A 20,177-nucleotide genomic window follows, 5' to 3' on the forward strand; every position below is an offset into this window, starting at 1 on the left:
ATGTGGACTCTCCTGGCATGTCTATTTTTTATTTTTATTTTTAAAAAAACCTGTTATAATCGCCATAAAATAACAATTCTGGAGAATCTTTTTCTTGAGACATTCCTCTGTTGTTTCTCATAGAAAAGAATAAATTAATTGCCAACTAGGTGTTTTCATTCTCTTTATCAAAGTGGGTGTGTCCTCACACAGTCAGCACTGATTGGCCAGCATAGGAGTATGCATGGGCACACCCCCGAGGAGTAACTTTCAGATGCCCTGCTGGATTCTAATTGATAAAGGAAACTAATATAAATGTCTAATATTTAAGAATTTATTTTATAGTCCCATGTCTATGCTATAAAGAGAACTTGTCATCAGGATTTTATACCCCAAACTAATGGCATGTATGTAAAGGCGCTTTAATACTGATTAAATCCTTACCTTTGTGCCTTTGTGTAGAAATCAGTTTTGCTATTTTGGAGAAATCTGTATGATGATGATCTGCAAGTGCAGTAGGTGGGCACTACCCTTACAGCTTTCCTGCCTCTCTCTATATTCCATGCCTGCTCCCTGACTCCTGTCTCTGAGTGACAGGTTACTCATGTTTCAGAGACAGGAGGCAGAATGATGGGGAGACACCAAGTGCAGGAGGGTCTCATCTACTGGAGAAATTGGTCTAGGTGAGAGGTATAGGAATTGCTCACACTTTGGGGTTCTTTATCCACAACTGAGGAATCAAGGTGGGACAGCAGCTGCAGTGCCCTCAGGGCCGGGAAATCCCGCCATGTAGAACAATTTATGGATGATAGGCATAGTAGTCTGCGCTTCTGTGATAGAATCAAGAAATCCGGAGCACGTGATAAGGGATTAGAGCTTGCGGTTTATTCTTAACATTTTTCACTTACATCGTAGTTCTCCTGATGAAGAAGTTGATCCAACTTCGAAACCCATTGAAAAAAGACACATGGTTTAATCCCTTATCGCGTCTTCTGGATATCTTGAATCTAGCACAGACTACTACTCCTATGCTTCACCAATAGAAATAAAAGACAAGCAGTGGGTGGAGAATAGAGATAGTGGCAGGAGAGCTGTAAGTGCATTGACCCACCGACTGCACTTCCTACTCATTAGCATACAGATTCAACTATAAATTTCTTTTAAATAGCAAAACTGATTTCTACAAGCAAGGTAAGGATTTAATCAGCACAAAACACCTTTACACACATACTGTTAGTTTAGGGTATAAAATGCTGATGACAGGCTATCTTTAAAGAAGTTTTTTGGCTCCATTCCATTTCATATTTAGAGATGAGTGACGCCGGTTAAGTCATGTCTACCTATATCTGTGGGGACGCTTCCACCATTGGCAGGTATCATGCACCTGTTCTAGTCTAATGACTGGGGAGGCATCGTGTACTTGTCCCATACTAATGAATCTTGCATGCATACCAGATGATAGCAGTAGACATGACATCACTGGCCCCATTCATCTTCTGATGCGGAAGTAAGTGGAGCCTAAATACCTTATTAAGATGAATATGACCAAATTGGCCAATTTTCTACGCAGATTTCCTAAATTACTTCATTTGGATATAAAAATGTCAGATTCCAATACTGCTACAATCATATGTTTTACACATAAGGTAAAAAAAATAACCCAGCACTATAAGTGACAACTCCAACCCCCTGTAGAAAGATAGACATGTTCCTTTAAGAGACAGTTTGCCCTTATCAAAGAAGCATTTTGTCAGTGATGAAAGGTAACTTGCTAGAAAGTGAGGACAAAGCATGAAAATAGGAAATGGTATGATCAGCTTGCTACCTTAAAGGTCATTCTGTAAAATATTAGTCAATTACAGCACATGCATGTATTTCAGTGCTTTTTCTACAATGAAGGTAAATTACACCTCAGGTACTGAGAGCTTCATTGTGAATATGACACATGATATTTTTGCACAAAGCCGTGGCAGGGATTATAATACAGTAGGCTATGTTGAAATATTAAATGCTAAAGACATTACATTAATTTAAAAACAAAACTTTACTATTAACCCAAATTTCATCCTCATGCTCTTTGCTGGTTATAAGGAGCCGATTGCATTTTTATATTTCACCTTTCTGCCTCATGCTAATAAATTAAATAGGTCTGACATTTTCATTTTGGAAAGAAGCATTTGAGTCATTCAGTGCAAGCTGCAAAGATAACAGCGATGTGCAAAAATAAAGAGTTTTGTGCATTAGCTTTAATGACACTTTTAAATAACCTCATGAATACAGTTAATGTCAGAAAAGAAGAATTAGCGGACGTGTGCAGCTGTTTGGTTACTTTCAGAAAGGTTATTTTATTTCAATCCACTTATAAAAGAATTACCTGAAGGGTCCAGGAAGTTTGCATCTACAAAAGTAACAATTATATGAACCAATTAAGAGCTATTTAACTATTGGTTATATAGGAAAATAATAATAATAAAAAGGTTTCATATCTATATTTTATGTGATTGAAAGGGAGTCTATCTGCCCAGAATGACTGTTCAAACTAAGCTCAGGTGCTCGGTGCACCCTTGTCATACACCTTACCATCTACTTGTTTTCCATCTATCTCTGCCCTCCTCTTCCTTGATTGACAGCTCTAGAGTTACAGGAGCAAGAGGAGCTGGAGATAGATAGACAACAAGTAGGTCAGAAGTTGTACTGATTTTTTGCTTTTTTCATCTTGTGACATTGACTGACATTTTTTTGCACCAAAATTTATCAAAATGGCACATGTAGTTCAGGGATTTAGTGCAAAATAAAAAATAGGTTTATTTTTGTATTTAACTTGTTTTGCAAGAGTCGAATGTTCTGCTAAATGGCATAAAATGTGCACGAAAAATAACAGATTCCTAAAATTACTACAAGGGCAGGGGCGTTGAAGGAACTGGAGCACATTTGTTAAAAAATAAGCAACTTTTTAAAAAGTTTCAATTGATATATCAGAAGAAAACATCTGGAAACCACAATAGCAAGCATAAGAAAAAAACATACGGTAAATCATAAGAACACATGTAAAATGACTTAAAAAAGCGACAAATTGAAAGAAGAATTAGGCACACAAAAAAAAGCGAAAAATGCCAAAAAGTTCAGAAATAAGTGCGAATTCAAAAATGAAACATGACACTTTAGAACTAACATCACTGATTGTATAGTGTCGGCGTGTGCGACCCTCAAAACTATTTACACCCAGTTGCTAATATTGATATATTTCTAGTAAGAATAATAGAGGAACGTCACAATTAAAAAATCTATGAATAGCGTGTCTGGAATTGTTATTTTATGGAAAAAGTGTTACTAAACACACAATTCAGAAGAACCAAGTCCTCTTTAAAATAACAATATGTACAATAATGCAAAATATTTTCCTGTTATTTTTACAATCATTAAAAAAAAAGGAAAAATCCGAGGCACAAATTTCATGAAAAATCTGGATGTCAAAGTGTTATTTATAGGGTTCCATATCTATAGTGTGGGTTCCTAAAAGATGATAATATCTTGAAACAAACTTTTAAATTTACATATATAATTCTATTTGTTTGTTGAATCAATATTTGTATTATACAGGCTATAAAGTAACACACAGTAAAAATTAACTTTCGGAATTCTTTAAAGGGGTTGTCCACTACTCGGACAACCCCTTCTCAATCAGCAGTTTTGTCCCGAAAAAATAACAACATTTACATTCACCTCTGGAACCGTTCCAGCAGTGTCGGCAGTCAGGTTCCCAGGGCTCATGTGACATTGTTATGTCACGTGATCCCTGCTGCCAATCAGCGCTGGCTTCACTCGCCCCGCCTTCGGATCTATCAGACATCAGGAGGAAGTAAGAATGTCACAAAAGGCCGGCGAGAGTGAGTGCCGACACCACTGGAACAATGCCGGCACCGAAGGTGAGTATGTATGTTGTTATTATATTGTGAGCAAATATACTGATTAAGATGAGGTTAACAAAGGGCGATAGGTGGCTTTGGGTCCTGTGATATGCTACCATGCCAGGACATAGAGGGAGAAGTGGGTTGCAATGGCTAAGGATGCCCCTAAACAGTGGGCCATTTTCATTTTGTTCGCCCTACATAGCACATGACCCTAATTTGTCCATTTACGTCTGGAACATATGCCAGAGCAGAACCAAGTCCCGGAGGAGGCTGTCACAGACTGACTTAGCCTGCTCCAGAGTGATTAATACTTCAACTGGCTTTTCCTCAAACGCTCTGCTGCACGGCTGTATATTTAATATTCCTGAGAAAACAGCATTAGGAAATTACTACGACAGGTAAAATGACTAAGTAAATGTTTTTCTGAGTCAGGAGAAGGCCTGTCTTTGGCCTTTTTATAATACAAAATTGAAGTGTTTTCTCCCTTAAGAGCTTTTCAAGTCATGCATCAAATATCATTGAGCAAGTAGAAGAAAATTGCATTAGTCTATGAGGCATGTATTTCCATTACTGGAATTTAAACTGCACCAAATTATCTGATTACAGCACAACCTAAAATGGACGTGTGGCGCCAAACCAATAACAACCTAATTTGTAATGACCCTGATGCTTTTTGTGTGTAAATGGGGAGGAGAAATTGTTAAGTGACTGGAAAATGTCGGCAGAAGGTCAACATGTGGTAATGACTGTAATCGCAAGCATAACAAAGGATTGGCATTAAAGGGGATCACCACAAATTTAAAAAGCTAAATAACGACTGGAAATGTCAATATAAAAAAATTCTTAAATACATTTAATTAGAAAATAACAACATTTTTTTTGTTTGGGGTGGTAATCATTAAAGAACTAAAATGGCTGCCTCCTTGTAACACAGAGAGAAACCTGGAGATGTCAGGGATGCTGAGGTAAGAAGAGGTTGCTCACACTGCTATTCACCCTGTCTATCTGCTCTAATATTTGAGATCGCAGGGGTACTGAGGTAAGAAGAGACTAATCACACTGTTGTACACCTGTCTATCTAATCTAATAATAAAGATACCAGGGGTGCTCAGGTAAAAAGAGGCTGCTCACACTGCTGTCCACCCTCTCTATCTGATTTAACGCTGGAGATATCAGGGGTGTTGAGGTAAAAAGATGCCTCCCTTGCTGCTGTCCATCCTGTTTATTTGATCTAATACTGTAGATACCAGAGGTGCTGAGGTAACAAGAGGCTGCTCACACTGCTGTCTGCCCTGCCTATCTAATCTAATACTGGAGATAGCAGGTGTACTGAGGTAAGAAGAGGCTGCTCACACTGCTCTCTGCCATGTCTATCTGTTCTAAAACTGGAGATAGCAGGAGAGCGGAGGTAAGAAGAGGCTGCTCATACTGCTCTCCACCCTGTGTATGATCTAATACTGGAGATACCAGGGGTGCTGAGGCATGAAGAGACTGTTCACACTGCTGTCCATCCTGCCTATCTAATCTAATACTGGAGATAGCAGGTGTACTGAGGTAAGAAGAGGCTGCTCACACTGCTCTCTGCCATGTCTATCTGTTCTAAAACTGGAGATAGCAGGAGAGCGGAGGTAAAAAGAGGCTGCTCATACTGCTCTCCACCCTGTGTATGATCTAATACTGGAGATACCAGGGGTGCTGAGGTATGAAGAGACTGCTCACACTGCTGTTCACCCTGTATATCTGATCTAATACTGAAGATAACAGGGTGCTGAGGTAAGAAGAGGCTGCTAAGACTGCTCTCCACCCTGTCTATCTGATCTAATACTGGAGATACCAGGTCTAACTGAGGTAAGAAGAGGCTGCTCACACTGCTGTCCACCCTGTCTATCTGATCTAATACTGGAGATACCAGGTCTAACTGAGGTAAGAAGAGGCTGCTCACACTGCTGTCCACCCTGTCTATCTGATCTAATACTGGAGATACCAGGTCTAACTGAGGTAAGAAGAGGCTGCTCACACTACTGTCCACCCTGTCTATCTGATCTAATACTGAAGATACTAGGGTGCTGAGGTAAGAAGAGGCTGCTCACACTGCTGTCCACCCTGTCTTTCTTAATGATGAGTGGCTACTGATACCTGGAGATAATTTGACATACGTGGTATAGCTTATCTCTAGGTCACAGCAGCAGAGCTTCCTACTGCACATGCTCACTCACCTGTCCCATTACCATTCTAGGTCAGGCTTCTGTCAGTCTAAGAAGATGGGGGCCATTTTAATTCTATACTTATTACCTCTCTAGACAAATGAAAGTGATTTACTACTTAAATGTATTTAGGAATTTAATTCTAATGACATTTCCTTTAGTTATTTTTTTAGAATCCCTTTAAATTGTGGTTATTCACATTAAGCTGCCCACTCACATCACATGTCACAAACCTGCCAATCTCGACAAATTGTTAGACACTCTACTATGCTGCAAGATCTCACATTTGCCATGTTGGAAATGAAGAAAAAAGCTTATTAGCGTTCATAATGCCCAAATCTTTGTAGCCATGGGAAATAAACAATGGCAACACCTATGATAATGGCTGACCTAATTTTTCCTATTGAAATAAGCACTTTCAGACAATGTAAATGTTCATGTCTAAGGCCACGATCACACTATTTGTATTTGGTCAGTATTTTACCTCAGTGTCTGTAAGCCAAAACCAGGAGTGGGTGATAAATCCAGAAGTGGTGCATATGTTTCTATTATACTTTTCCTCTGATTGTTCCACTCCTGATTTCGGCTAACAAATACTGAGGTAAAATACTGACCAAATACTGAATGTGTGAACGTGGCCTAAGAAGGAGTTGAGGATGAGAGAAGTCTCACTTTAGTTAATTAGCCAAGTTCTGTAGGATAGAGATTTGCTAAATCTTCACTTGGGCTTGGTCACACATTGCACTTTTGCTGTGTTTTTTTTCTGATAATTTTTGTCACAGAAAAAACGCAGTATTTCACAGTATCGGCAAAGGGAATGAGATTTCTAAAAGATCGTGGAAGTGCTTCTTTTATGTTTTTTTTTGCAGATTTGAACCATCAAAGCGCTTTTTGTCCCAAAATCTGCGCTTATTCTACGCAGTTCTATGAGTTTCTCCTGCTAACACACATACCGTTAAAGGAATTGTGCAAGAAAACTAAGTTTTTAGGGTTCTTTTGCTCTTTAACAGTACAAAAAACCCCACAAGATAATTAAGTATACAGAGACTATTACATTGCTAGAAATATCAGGAATCCCTGGCATGTTCTTAAAAATAACTCTTCCGTATTTCCTTTATCTGGACAGCAGATGGCGCTGCAGACAACACTATAGCGTCATATATCGGAGTGCGGCTCATTGGACTTCAAAAGAAACATTTGTCTGCTTTTAATAATCATTAAATTATTATGACTGCAATGTTTTCTTGTCACCTTACGGTCGCTGTTTTACTGGGTTGTTTTTATTGAAAGGTATGTAAAAAAATAATTGAAACATTTTAAGTTAACAACTCAATTTTGCTTTGTTTTTACAGAATTTTCAAAAATATTGGCCCCACATTAAATATAATGACAATCCTAATCATGATATTTCTAAATAAACTTATACATTCTTTTTGTATCAAACTCATATTCAATATACCGTCATAGATTTGTATTACCTATATTTGTCCACACATGAGCTCAGCTCCGTTTTAGCAGAAACCTGATTGGGTACGAGTCTTGTTTGACACAACCGATGTTCACGGTCCAAATATGGCCCACATTGACCATATCGGCAGCAGATTTTCTGACCTGATCTCAATATGAGACTGTTGAACTGGGATCAGTAGACCCACGACTGGCCGTGAATATCGGACATGCGAATCCCGCCATATTTATACATGAGCTAACTTTCTCCTATCTATGTGACAAAAATGAAAAACACACTAGATAAATTTGAATTAATGAATAAATTGTAAAATATGGATAGTACCCAGGGGTGTAATGACAGAAGGAAAGCATTAGAGATGCAGAAGTAGCAGCTGCACTTTGGTCCTTGTAAATTAGAGGGCCCAATACCCACACTCATCCATAAGGACACAACAGTTTTTTAAACAAATTGGGGCTCTCGAGCTTTATGTTTCACGTCTGATTTTTTCTTTTATTACTACTGATAAATTGATTCCCTAGGTTCGAGAGTCCCAGAAACCTATTTTAATTTTGTTTTACAAAATAGTATCTAATTACACCTGGGTGTAACACCTAACTTAATACTGGATGGTACAATATTTGCCCTCTAAGGAAATGTTTGTTTCTGTACCTTCTGTAAAGCATTCTTCAGGTTCCAAGCATTCTTCAGAAGTGTCCTGTGGTTGCTCGATGAGTTCCCGGGACTTCTTTAGATCCACCGTGCTGCACTCTGAAATGCTGTCATCCTGTTTCTGTAAAAAACGATCAGATTTTTTGATTACAGAAAACGTTTTCAACTGGTATTAGATAAGTGTCAATTAACGCTTCTCACTACTACGACTACTAAGTCAAACCCAGGAGACATCAATTGGTAATCAGCCTGCAACGCAATCAAGGAGTGACTACACTGATCAGTAGGGAGGAGTAGGACTGTGCAGGAAAGTACTGTAATTAATCAACTTTTACCATGACGAGCTACATGCTTATTGTGACCAATTATTTCTTTCCCCCTGTTAAAAATCTATTTTTCTCTGTAAAATATGTTTTTTTGCCTTGAATTTGAAAGCATGCATCAAGCCTGGAATTACTTTCTTTGAGCATCTCCTCTGCAATAGAGTGCTGATCACCTTGGATCCTTGGAATTTCTTTTTTGCCATAAAACGCTTGGAATACATGGCGGCACGCAAGTCGCGCAATCAAAAACATTTGTACAACTTGTCCACAACTTAATGCCATGACATGAAGACTGTATCGGATGTTTGTTAATGGGCCAACTGTGACAGCAACACCAATGTCACAAAATCAGACATTACATAACATGACATTGGAAAGAAGCCTAAAATTGATACTATGCTCTAGAGAAACCACTATTAATATGGTCACCAAAAATCACAGACATCTCAGGGCTCTTACAAAGTACAATAGCTGTAGATACCCCAGACCAATATACTGCGGTGGAAACCAACGTCTAATTCTAAATTCTAATTGCAATTTGTAATAATGCAATAATGGATCTGTATTCCTTCATCCCTTCTGACTATTTACTGCACTTTTTACAAATAAAAGTGTCAAGATGAAATGGGGACCATAATGTTATTACTGTGACATTAAAGAGAGAGGACCAGTGTCTGGTGAAATTCCAATGCACCAGCTTCTGCGAATTATGCACAAAAATGTGACTAGCAGTGAATTGCCCTGAAAAGACATGAACAACACTCTGAGGTTTTCTAGAACTATATCCTACCCTTGTCAAGCTTTAATGACGTCCACATATATGGTTATGAGTAAACTGATGGTTAATGTTCTTCAATGCTGTTTTATCATATACCATCTATACAGCTCATTCAGAGTTGTGAGGCTTTTCAGCTTATTTAAACAGAAAAATGCTGCTGCATTTTGTACCTCTGCTTTTATACAGGTTATTATAGACTGTTCTATACTATGCAATGGAGTATACTATTTAATGGCTGTGCTATATACTATGTGATATGCTATACTATGTAATGTACTATACTGTGTGGTGGGCTATATACTATGTGATGGGCTATATACTATGTGATGGGCTATACTATGTGATGGGCTATATACTATGTGATGGGCTATATACTATGTGATGGGCTATATACACTATGTGATGTACTATACTATGTGATGGGCTATATACTATGTGTTGGGCTATATACTATGTGATGGGCTATATACTATGTGATATGCTGTATACTATGTTATGGTCTGATCTATACTATCTGACGTACTATACTATGTGATGGGCTATAAAATACTATGTGATATTATACGCCATATGATGACTGTGCTATACTATATGATGTCATATAATATGTCATGACTGTGCTATACTGTGTGATATTATATACTATATGATGGCTGTGCTACACTATGTGATATTATATACTATATGATGGCTGTGCTATACTGTGTGATATTATATACGATATGATGGCTGTGCTATACTGTGTGATTTGTGTTACTTTATAATTTGCTGTTTTATGTGATGTGCTATACTATATAATGTGATAGCTGCAAAACATTATTGGGAAGCCCATCTGGTCGCCAAGAGATGGTCGCAGAGAAGAGTTAAGGACCACACCATCTTGGATAGCAAGACTACTTTCACATACAGGAAGGAGGGGGATATAGAGAGGCGAAAAAACAACAGAAAAATACTAAATTCAGGAGAACAGCAGAATTTATACTACGTTAAAAAACACATTTGTGGCAGGTGATAAGCCTTTTTATATTTTAACATAAATATTTCTTCAAATGCAAGAATAGGGTCTGTTTTTTTCTTGTTAGAAAGTGTAGCTAGATGGTGCCATGGGGCATGTGCTCTGGATGCTGGCTGTGAGGAGTACGGTGAGATCTTCACGCTACTCTGTCTATTCTAAAATATTCTGGAACAGGGCTATGGCCATAAACCTAATCTTGGAATAAAGCATTCTGGCACATGTGCATGTTGCATTGATAATGGCAGCACATGGGTTTGCTTTTTAAAAGGGTCACTGCTGCAAGAAACTTTTCAAGGTGCATCATGCCATCGGAGAAATCTTCTTCTTTCTCCACCAGGACTTCATTCATTTTCAAAATTCTTAATTTACGGGTAAAATTTGTATTGAGTGAAGACAGATTGTTATATTACTGAGATGACAGCTGCCACTGGTAATATCCTATGTTGACGGGAGAAGGAGGGAGGAGACCCAGGTAGAGCTCTGCCCTCCTCCCGCCTACATAGAATCTTATCACTTTTGATCAAAATAGTGTCAGCTAAGTACCCTATGTTATTTACATGTGCTATTACTACTTACTTATTTACTTACAGCAAGGTATTTGCTCATTTTGTTTTTAGTAGGGATGAGCGGACCCGTGGAAGTTCGAGTTTAGTACACGACCAGAACGTTATTTCAAAGTTCAGTTCAGGTACCAGAATTCTTCTCGAACTTGTACCACAACCTGAATCCTATTGAAAACAATGGGGACCCAAACTTTTGAGCTGAAAAAGTCTCCCTCCCCGTTTCTCTCTCTCAAGTTTGGGTCTACTCATCCCTAGTTTTTATATTATGTTACATTTGTTAATGGTCACGGTGTTAATGTACATCTACAGATGGAACTTATACCAACATTTGTTCCAGTTCATTTCTTTATTTTTGCTTTAGTTTTTTTGTTTTTGGTACATACAACGCCGTGGCTTCCCCTTTTTGGGTTGTGCATTTAGTCTTTGTAGCTTTCCATGGGCAGGTGCAAAACAGTCAGGCCTGGGTCTTGCTCTGCCCCATCTCTTGAGGTCTGTTGGCACATAGATAATACCATCCTAACTGGGTACACCTTGTTAGGTTGGGGAGACTTTTATACTTTTTCGTTCAGAATAGAATTTTATCAATAGTATCTGTCATCTCCTATCTCAGTAATGTAAAAATCTGTCTTCACCGAATACAGATTTTACCAGGGAATTGAGAATTTTGAAAATGATTGATCAGTGGTGGCAAAAAAAGAAGTAGATTTCTTTGATAAGATACATTGCAAAGTTTCTTATTTTCATGTGTACTATTGATTTATGAAATTAAAATTAAAATGGTTATTCGTTAAAAGACGAGATGGGTCTGTACTAAAGAAAATTTGTAACTGAATATTGCTGTTGACATTATTTATTCCAATCATTTTTCAATCTGTCTTCAATAGGATTAATGAGTGCAGTACAAACCGAAAATGTTGCTTATGGCTTTGTCTTATCGTTAACTCTGTGTGGAGATATTGAGCAATTTCTGAATGAAAGCTGTGTACAAAAATATACACGATCGCTTAGCACTGGTCTCACATCACTGGTATAATAACTGCACAGTCATGTCTTATATCAACATACAAATCACGTATTATACGGCAAGATTTAATAAAGAGAAAAAAACAGATGCAACGCAGAGATAGCAAGCCGCAGGAACAGACGGTCTGAAAGGAATTATGTTCTCACACACACAACTTATGGGGTAGATATCAAGGGAGGCCAAGGTCTGCATATTGCAGTTTAATCATACGATGATATGCCTGGCGGTATTTATTATTCATGCCCATCAAACTAAAGCTGCCTGTAGCTGGCAGGGGATGTGAAAGGGAAACTTTTTGGATGAAAGAAAGTGGGTGCGGCAGACAGAGTCTCGTTCCTTGGCACGCTCTGCCTTGCCTATAGCTGAAGGAAAACAGACAGTGACTTTTGCCAAGAGAAAAGCAATTTGGTGACTTAATACATGAGATTACAACTGCAGGTAATTGTACAAAAAAGTGGAATTATTTTCATAAGGTTCTCTAGCGGAAGATAAAAGTGCAGAAAGAACTGTACATTATATAGAAGCTGCCAACATGACAGTTTGCGGGAACTTGTCAGTCAAACCATGGGCTGGATTAATCAATGAATCCGAGCTGGGCTGCACTAGCCAGGTACTGTATATTTTATTCTGAAATGCTGTCATTTCAGAGAAATCATAGTTTGAGGCTCCGACCATTGACCATAAGCAATAACATGACTAGTCCAATGCCAACCTGGGTCCGGCTTGTATGTGTTGTCTCCACCTATGGTTCCCAGACGGATTTTCATATTACTTTTTCTCTGAAATGCAAGAGCATTTTTGAGAAAAGCATATTGTACCTAGCTGTATTTGTGCAGTCAAGCTCTGATTTATGCTGCCCGTGTTTTGGGCAGCATGAGTTGACTGACAGGTTCCCTTTAATAGCATAGTGTGCCACAGTGATCTGCGTAGGGCCACCATTTTAATTTACTTTGAATGAGGGGCGCTCCACACTACAGCCAAAACACAATGCCTATGTCCTGATGGCTGCAGCTATATGTGTAGCTGGTGTTTAAAACATTTTGAAAAATTGAAAAATTTTGGGCACAAAAGTTTAACGACTCTTGGCCTATTCACACCAGGTCCCCAACAGCTCTACGCCAAAGTGAGTGCAGGACAGGGTATGGCAGTGGCATCAACAGTTATGATATGATTCATGCCAGACTGGCATAGCATTTTTGGTGAGGCAAGCAGAGGCGCCCACCACTTGTCAGGCCCTCCTGATCCATTGAGACAAGCAATTCTTAATGAATTAAGAGCATCTGACTTCAAAATACCCCCTCATTAAGATTAGGGTGAATATAGCCGGTCATGGGGAATCGGGACCTAAGTGTCTTACTTTGACAAACATCTTTCATTTAAAACATGCATATAAAGCGAAAGCTGGACCCACCTTTTTACACGTATCATCGCACTGGTTAGTGGAAACGGCAGCAGTGGGTAAAGACAAATATACAATTATTGTTATAGCCAAGCAGAAAGCAAAAAGCGCTATTCATAATATACAATTAACCTTTTGATGAAAGTTTAAGACCTTAACAATTAATACAAATAATAAAGAAAATAATAATACAAAGTAATTAGTGATGAGCGAATATATTAGTTACTCGAGATTTCTCGAGCACGCTCGGGGGTCCTCCGAGTATTTTTTAGTGCTCGGAGATTTAGTTTTTCTTGCCGCAGCTGAATGATTTACATCTGTTAGCCAGCATAAGTACATGTGGTGATTCCCTAGCAACCAGGCAACCCCCACATGTACTTATGCTGGCTAACAGATGTAAATCATTCAGCTGAGGTGAGGAAAACTAAATCTCCGAGCACTAAAAAATGCTCCGAGGACCCCAGAGCGTGCTTGGGAAATCTCGAGTAATGAGTATATTCGCTCATCACTAAAAGTAACTTAAAGGGAACCTGTCACCACGTTTTTGGAAGATGGGATAAAAATAGCGTTAAATAGGGGCAGAGGTGGGCGTTACATTAGTGTGTTTGTTATGCATTTATTACCCACCTAAGTTGCCGAAATACCTTTGCAAAGTCTCCGTTTTCGCCTGTCAATCAGGCTGGTCTGGTCAAAAGGGCGTGTTGTCTTCCCCCAGATTTTGCGTAGTTTTCCGTTGGTGGCGTAGTGGTGTGCGCATGCCCAAGGTCCCGAATCCTCTGCCAGGGGATTTAAAAGAGCGCGCTGTTCGTTATTTCATTGGTGATCGGTGGGCGCGGCCATCTTCCTTTGGCCGCGCGTGCGCAGAAGCGGCGCTCTGCTGGCCGCGGCTTCAGGAAAATGGCCGCGGGATGCCGCGCGTGCGAAGATGGATATCGCGGCGGCCATTTTCCTGAAGCCGCGGCCAGCAGAGCGCCGCTTCTGCGCACGCGCGGCCAAAGGAAGATGGCCGCGCCCACCGATCACCAATGAAATAACGAACAGCGCGCTCTTTTAAATCCCCTGGCAGAGGATTCGGGACGTTGGGCATGCGCACACCACTACGCCACCAACGGAAAACTACGCAAAATCTGGGGGAAGACAACACGCCCTTTTGACCAGACCAGCCTGATTGACAGGCGAAAACGGAGACTTTGCAAAGGTATTTCGGCAACTTAGGTGGGTAATAAACGCATAACAAACACACTAATGTAACGCCCACCTCTGCCCCTATTTAACGCTATTTTTATCCCATCTTCCAAAAACGTGGTGACAGGTTCCCTTTAACTAATCATAGCAATGCATAAAATGCAACATTTCTAATGTATCAAATGGAAAATTCAAGTCATCTGATACTTTTTTTTTCAGTGCAAGGGTGTAGCTTTAAAGAAGGAAACTGGACAACTCCAGTAGTCTACTTATTCCAGAGCGCAAATGTTCTACTACATCTTCTAATAAATTACAGCCATTAAAACATTTCAACACTTTGTATGCTGATACCTTTAAGTGAGCAACTTAAATCATACAAGAAAAGTATTAGGGGCAAATGCAGAACATTTAGCCCTTTCGAGGTTCTATGTCACCAAAAGTAGATCACCATATGTTTCTGAGGAGAGATACCTTCAGCACAGGCCTCATTCAGACTTCCTTATTTTACGTTTGTGGAAAAAAAAATGATTTTCATTATTGTATGGCCTTCGTGACAGTTTTTACCATCAATGTTTCATCAATGATTTTCTCATATGCTAAAAAAAAAAAAAAATTGCAAAGCTTCCCTACTCATTGCAATGTTAAAGGCAGCACATGGATGGCATCCATGAGCTGTCCATAATCTTCATAGAGCCATACACTTTAGTAAGGGATTTTGACCCCTGATTCGGATCAGAAATAAACATGTCTCCATTATTGTTTGGGACATTTATTCTGTAACAAAACACAGACATGTGAATAGCACCATGGACTATAATGGATACGTACCTCATCCATGAAAAATATGGAAAGAATATTTACGTGACAAACGGACATCTGAATGAAGCCTTTGGGTATGTGCACACTGAGTTTTTTTAGGCGGTTTTAGAGCAGAAACTAAGTGGACACTCAACAAAAACTCTCCAATTCCTTTAAAAAAAAAAAAAACCCTCAAAAATACTCAGGTTTTGCTGAATTTTTGTTCCCAAAACCCAGCAAAAAAATATGTGCACAGCATCGTCATTATGACAATGCTGTGCGCAATGTTCATTTTATGGTGTACTTTTATGCCACTTTTTCAGGTCGATTCAGGGTGGAATTCACTGGAAAAAGACACTGTGTGCACATAACCGTAGCCGGAGTGTGGATGGTACAGCTGTACTATAAAAGCTAAAATGGAGCTTTATTACTTGCTTGCTGTGAATTTCAATAAATGACCATTCTTCTATCACGTAATATTTTCATTCATACATAAATGGACACTGTCATTTGAACAAACGAAATCAATAGTACAAGCGAATACAAGAAATATAAAGGTTATTAGAGAAAGAAATGTTTCTTTCTCCGCTTATAAGTGACTTCTTCTCCATGTTCCAATCTTCTAAACTCATCATTTGCTTTCAAACTGTTCTGTCTACAGCCTCCTTTTGCAGATTCCATACAAATGTGTATTTTGTAAGGTAAGATGATGGACACCATAATGGAAACCTGACAGTCCTTATTATAGTATATGGGGTCTGTCAGGCCCTATTGGTGCGTGTTATATGACAGATCCTGTCACTGCCAGTACATTCATTGTTCTGCCCTATGAAGGAGCAGAACATTGGGAATATTAAAGCAGGTGTGAACATAGCTTTAGAAAGAAGTATATGAATAGGAGGAGAAATATGAAAGGAGGAGGGAGTAGCAGAGAGAAAGAAAGACACTAAGAGATACACTGAGATGTTGCTGCTGCTTCCTAGTAAGTGTTTTATCTCACCGCAGTGCTAAATTCACATCTCTACTGTTTAGAACTGCTGTCCTCATTGCTGCTGCTTCTGGACATGTGCAACAGAGAGATAAGGGATCAAGATATTCTCTTTATGTACTATGTATAGAAAACATCACATCTTGTGTCTATGCACTAGCTCAATGAAAACTGACATTTAAAGGGAACCTGTCACCCCCAAAATCGAAGGTGAGCTAAGCCCACCAGCATCAGGGGCTTATCTACAACATTCTGTAATGCTGTAGATAAGCCCCAGATGTATCCTGAAAGATGAGAAAAAGAGGTTAGATCATACTCACCCAGGGCGGTCCCGCTGCGGTCCGGTCCAGTGGGCGTCGCGTCCGGGTCCGGCGCCTCCCATCTTCATACGATGACGTCCTCTTCTGGTCTTCACGCTGCGGCTCCGGCGCAGGCGTACTTTGTCTGTCCTGTTGAGGGCAGAGCAAAGTACTGCAGTGCGCAGGGGCCGGGAAAGGTCAGAGAGGCCTTACACCTGCGCACTGCAGTACTTTGCTCTGCCTTCAACAGGGCAGACAAAGTACGCCTGCGCCGGAGCCGCAGAGTGAAGACAAGAAGAGGACGTCATCGTATGAAGATAGGAGGCTCCAGACCGGACCGCGACACCCATCGGATCGGACCGCCCCTGGGTGAGTATAATCTAACCTGTTTTTCTCATCTTTCAAGATACATCAGGGGCTTATCTACAGCATTCCAGAATGCAGTAGATAAGCCCCTGATGCCGGTGGGCTTAGCTCACCTTCAATTTTGGGGGTCACATGTTCCCTTTAAAGCAGGCTTTCATGAGCATGTAAAACATCGTCAGAGTTTCATCCAGAAAACTTTTTTCTCACTTGTCATCCATGTAAGTCTGATTCCAGTTTCCTATGTTACAGAATTGTGATGCATCCATAAAAAATGGATGCTATACTGTGGATGTGTTTTGCATCCAACCCTTTTGGCGCACACATTGACTTAAAGGGGCAAGTCACACCCAGCACAAGGATGAACCGAGTGCACGCTGCGATTTCTTTTTTCACGCCTAGATTCAGTCTGTGAATAAAATCACTCATCTTCATTGCCCCATTAAGTAAAATTGGTCCTAGTGCTGTCCGTGTGCTGACCTTTTTTTTTTATCAAGGACAGCACTTGAACCAAAAGTATGGTTGTGTGAAATGGCCTTAGAGATAAAGCCACAGAAAACTGGTAAGTAGTATTATTCTTCATGTAGACATGACAGCTTACTCTGAAAAGTCACCTAAAATGACAGGTATGTGTTAATGTCTTAAAGAGACCCTATATGGATTAAGGAACCCCCAAAGAAAGACACTACTGCTATAAATGGCACAGTAGTTGAGGAGTTCTAGTATACAGTACAGACCAAAAGTTTGGGCACACCTTCTCATTTAAAGATTTTTCTGTATTTTCATGACTATGAAAATTGTAAATTCACACTGAAGGCATCAAAACTATGAATTAACACATGTGAAATTATATACTTAAAAAAAAAAGTGTGAAACAACTGAAAATATGTCTTATATTCTAGGTTCTTCAAAGTAGCCACCTTTTGCTTTGATGACTGCTTTGCACACTCTTGACATTCTCTTGATGAGCTTCAAAAGGAATGGTCTTCCAACAATCTTGAAGGAGTTCCCAGAGATGCTTAGCACTTGTTGGCCCTTTTGCCTTCACTCTGCGGTCCAGCTCACCCCAAACCATCTTGATTGGGTTCAGGTCTGGTAACTGTGGAGGCCAGGTCATCTGGTGTAGCACCCCATCACTCTCCTTCTTGGTCAAATAGCCCTTACACAGCCTGGAGGTGGAAGTGCTAAGCATCTCTGGGAACTTTTTCAAGATTGTTGGAAGACCATTCCTCTTGAAGCTCATCGAGAGAATGCCAAGAGTGTGCAAAGCAGTCATCAAAACAAAAGGTGGCTACTTTGAAGAAACTAGACTATAATACATAATTTTAGTTGTTTCACACTTTTTTGTTAAGTATATAATTCCACATGTGTTATTTCATAGTTTTGATGCCTTCAGTGTGAATGTACAATTTTCATAGTCATGAAAATACAGAAAAATCTTTAAATGAGAAGGTGTGTCCAAACTTTTGGTCTGTACTGTAGATATTGATTTTTTTTTTCATTAGCCATATTTTATTGTTTTGTTTTTATGTGTATTTTTCCTAGCAGTAATACCGTAATGTTTCGTAAAATAGTGAATGGAAGTTTTCATGCATTTTGTGTCAAATCAGTGCAGTTACCTAGAAGCGATACATGCTATAGTCCATAACGGATTATTCTCTTCTTCCATCTTCATGACTACATCACTCCCCGGCCTCCCAGCTTCCTATTTGTGGGTGGAGAGCTCCACCTAATTGACCATTGTGACCTGCAGCATGGCTGCACTTTTTGCATGAAATGTACTCTGTCAGTTGAGCCAACTGTGCAGCATCAGGAAAGCGCAGGAGCTCGGAAACTGGACGGATCACTTGCAAACTCTATAACAAACAGTTTGCAAACAAAAACTCCTTGCCTAGAAAACCGGCCACCTCTGTAACTGATCAGTCTAACTTAAGTAACAAGAAGCACCCAACAGAATTTAAAATCTTCATGTTCATGAGAACAGAGAGAATTTTTAACAACAGATAAATTGCAGTTTCTTATTTTACAAGCACTTCACCATTTACCAATTTCAGAAGATGGGACATAGGGCCTGATTCATTAAAGATCTTGTGCCAGTATCATAGCAAAAAAAGCATTGTAAGCCCCATAATTTTGGCACAACTTGTGGCTATGCAAAATTATGTTACTCTTGACGGTCTCATAACATTTTCGCCCAGCTTTCGACATAGTATGCAGAGCTGGCATGGGACAGGGGCAAATTCATGACAAGCATCACTGTTCGCTACACCACAAATCTTACTTCAGTAGGGACTAGAGAAGGATTAATGGTGAGGCACACAGAAGTGCACGCCACTCATCCAACACTCCTGAGTCATGAAGATATCTTAAGGCCCCGTCACACACAGCGACGCTGCAGCGATACAGACAACGATACTGATCACTGCAGCGTCGCTGTTTAGTCGCTGTGTGGTCGCTGGGGAGCTGTCACACAGACCGCTCTCCAGCGACCAACGATGCCGAGGTCCCCGGGTAACCAGGGTAAACATTGGGTTGCTAAGCGCAGGGCCGCGCTTAGTAACCCGATGTTTACCCTGGTTACCAGTGTAAAATGTAAAAAAACAAACACTACATACTCACCTTCGCGTCCCCCGGCGTCCGCTTCCTGCACTGACTGACGGCCCTAACAGCAGAGCGGTGACGTCACCGCTGTGCTCTGCCTTCACTTTACGGCCGGATCTCAGTCAGTGCGGGAAGCAGACGGCGAGGGACCTGACGGACACCGGAATGTGAGTATGTACGGTTTGGTTTTTTTTACATTTACGATGGTAACCAGGGTAAACATCGGGTTACTAAGCGCGGCCCTGCGCTTAGTAACCCGATGTTTACCCTGGTTACCAGTGAAGACATCGCTGAATCCGTGTCACACACACCGATTCAGCAATGTCAGCAGGACCTCAACGAACAAAAAAAGGTCCAGGCCATTCCGACACGACCAGCGATCTCACAGCAGGGGCCGGGTCGCTGGTACGTGTCACACATAGCGAGATCGCTACTGAGGTCGCTGTTGCGTCACAAAACTTGTGACTCAGCAGCGATCTCGCTATGTGAGACGGGGCCTTTACTCCAGCACATCTCATACTCAAGATCGACGTAAACAAAGCTGCTCTTGATGAATTGGGCATAAAATGTTTAATTGCACTGATAATTCCCTGTGCTATTGGTCACAATGAATGTAATATATCTACCA

At 40.1% G+C, this 20,177-nt stretch overlaps 1 protein-coding gene across 1 annotated transcript in view; it reads right to left on the minus strand.

Moving 5' to 3' along the window:
* LOC143781813 (sodium channel protein type 5 subunit alpha-like) overlaps positions 1–20,177 on the minus strand; it is a 514,560-nt gene that overhangs the window by 102,933 nt on the left and 391,450 nt on the right. The window contains exons 18-19 of the mRNA XM_077268674.1: positions 13,328–13,348; positions 8,214–8,334 (exon numbers count right to left, since the gene is read on the minus strand). Coding sequence (XP_077124789.1) covers positions 8,214–8,334; positions 13,328–13,348 — 142 coding nt within the window. The remainder of the gene's footprint in view (positions 1–8,213; positions 8,335–13,327; positions 13,349–20,177) is intronic.

Source organism: Ranitomeya variabilis, chromosome 6 (genome assembly GCF_051348905.1).
Source record: "Ranitomeya variabilis isolate aRanVar5 chromosome 6, aRanVar5.hap1, whole genome shotgun sequence".
NCBI lineage: Eukaryota > Metazoa > Chordata > Amphibia > Anura > Dendrobatidae > Ranitomeya > Ranitomeya variabilis.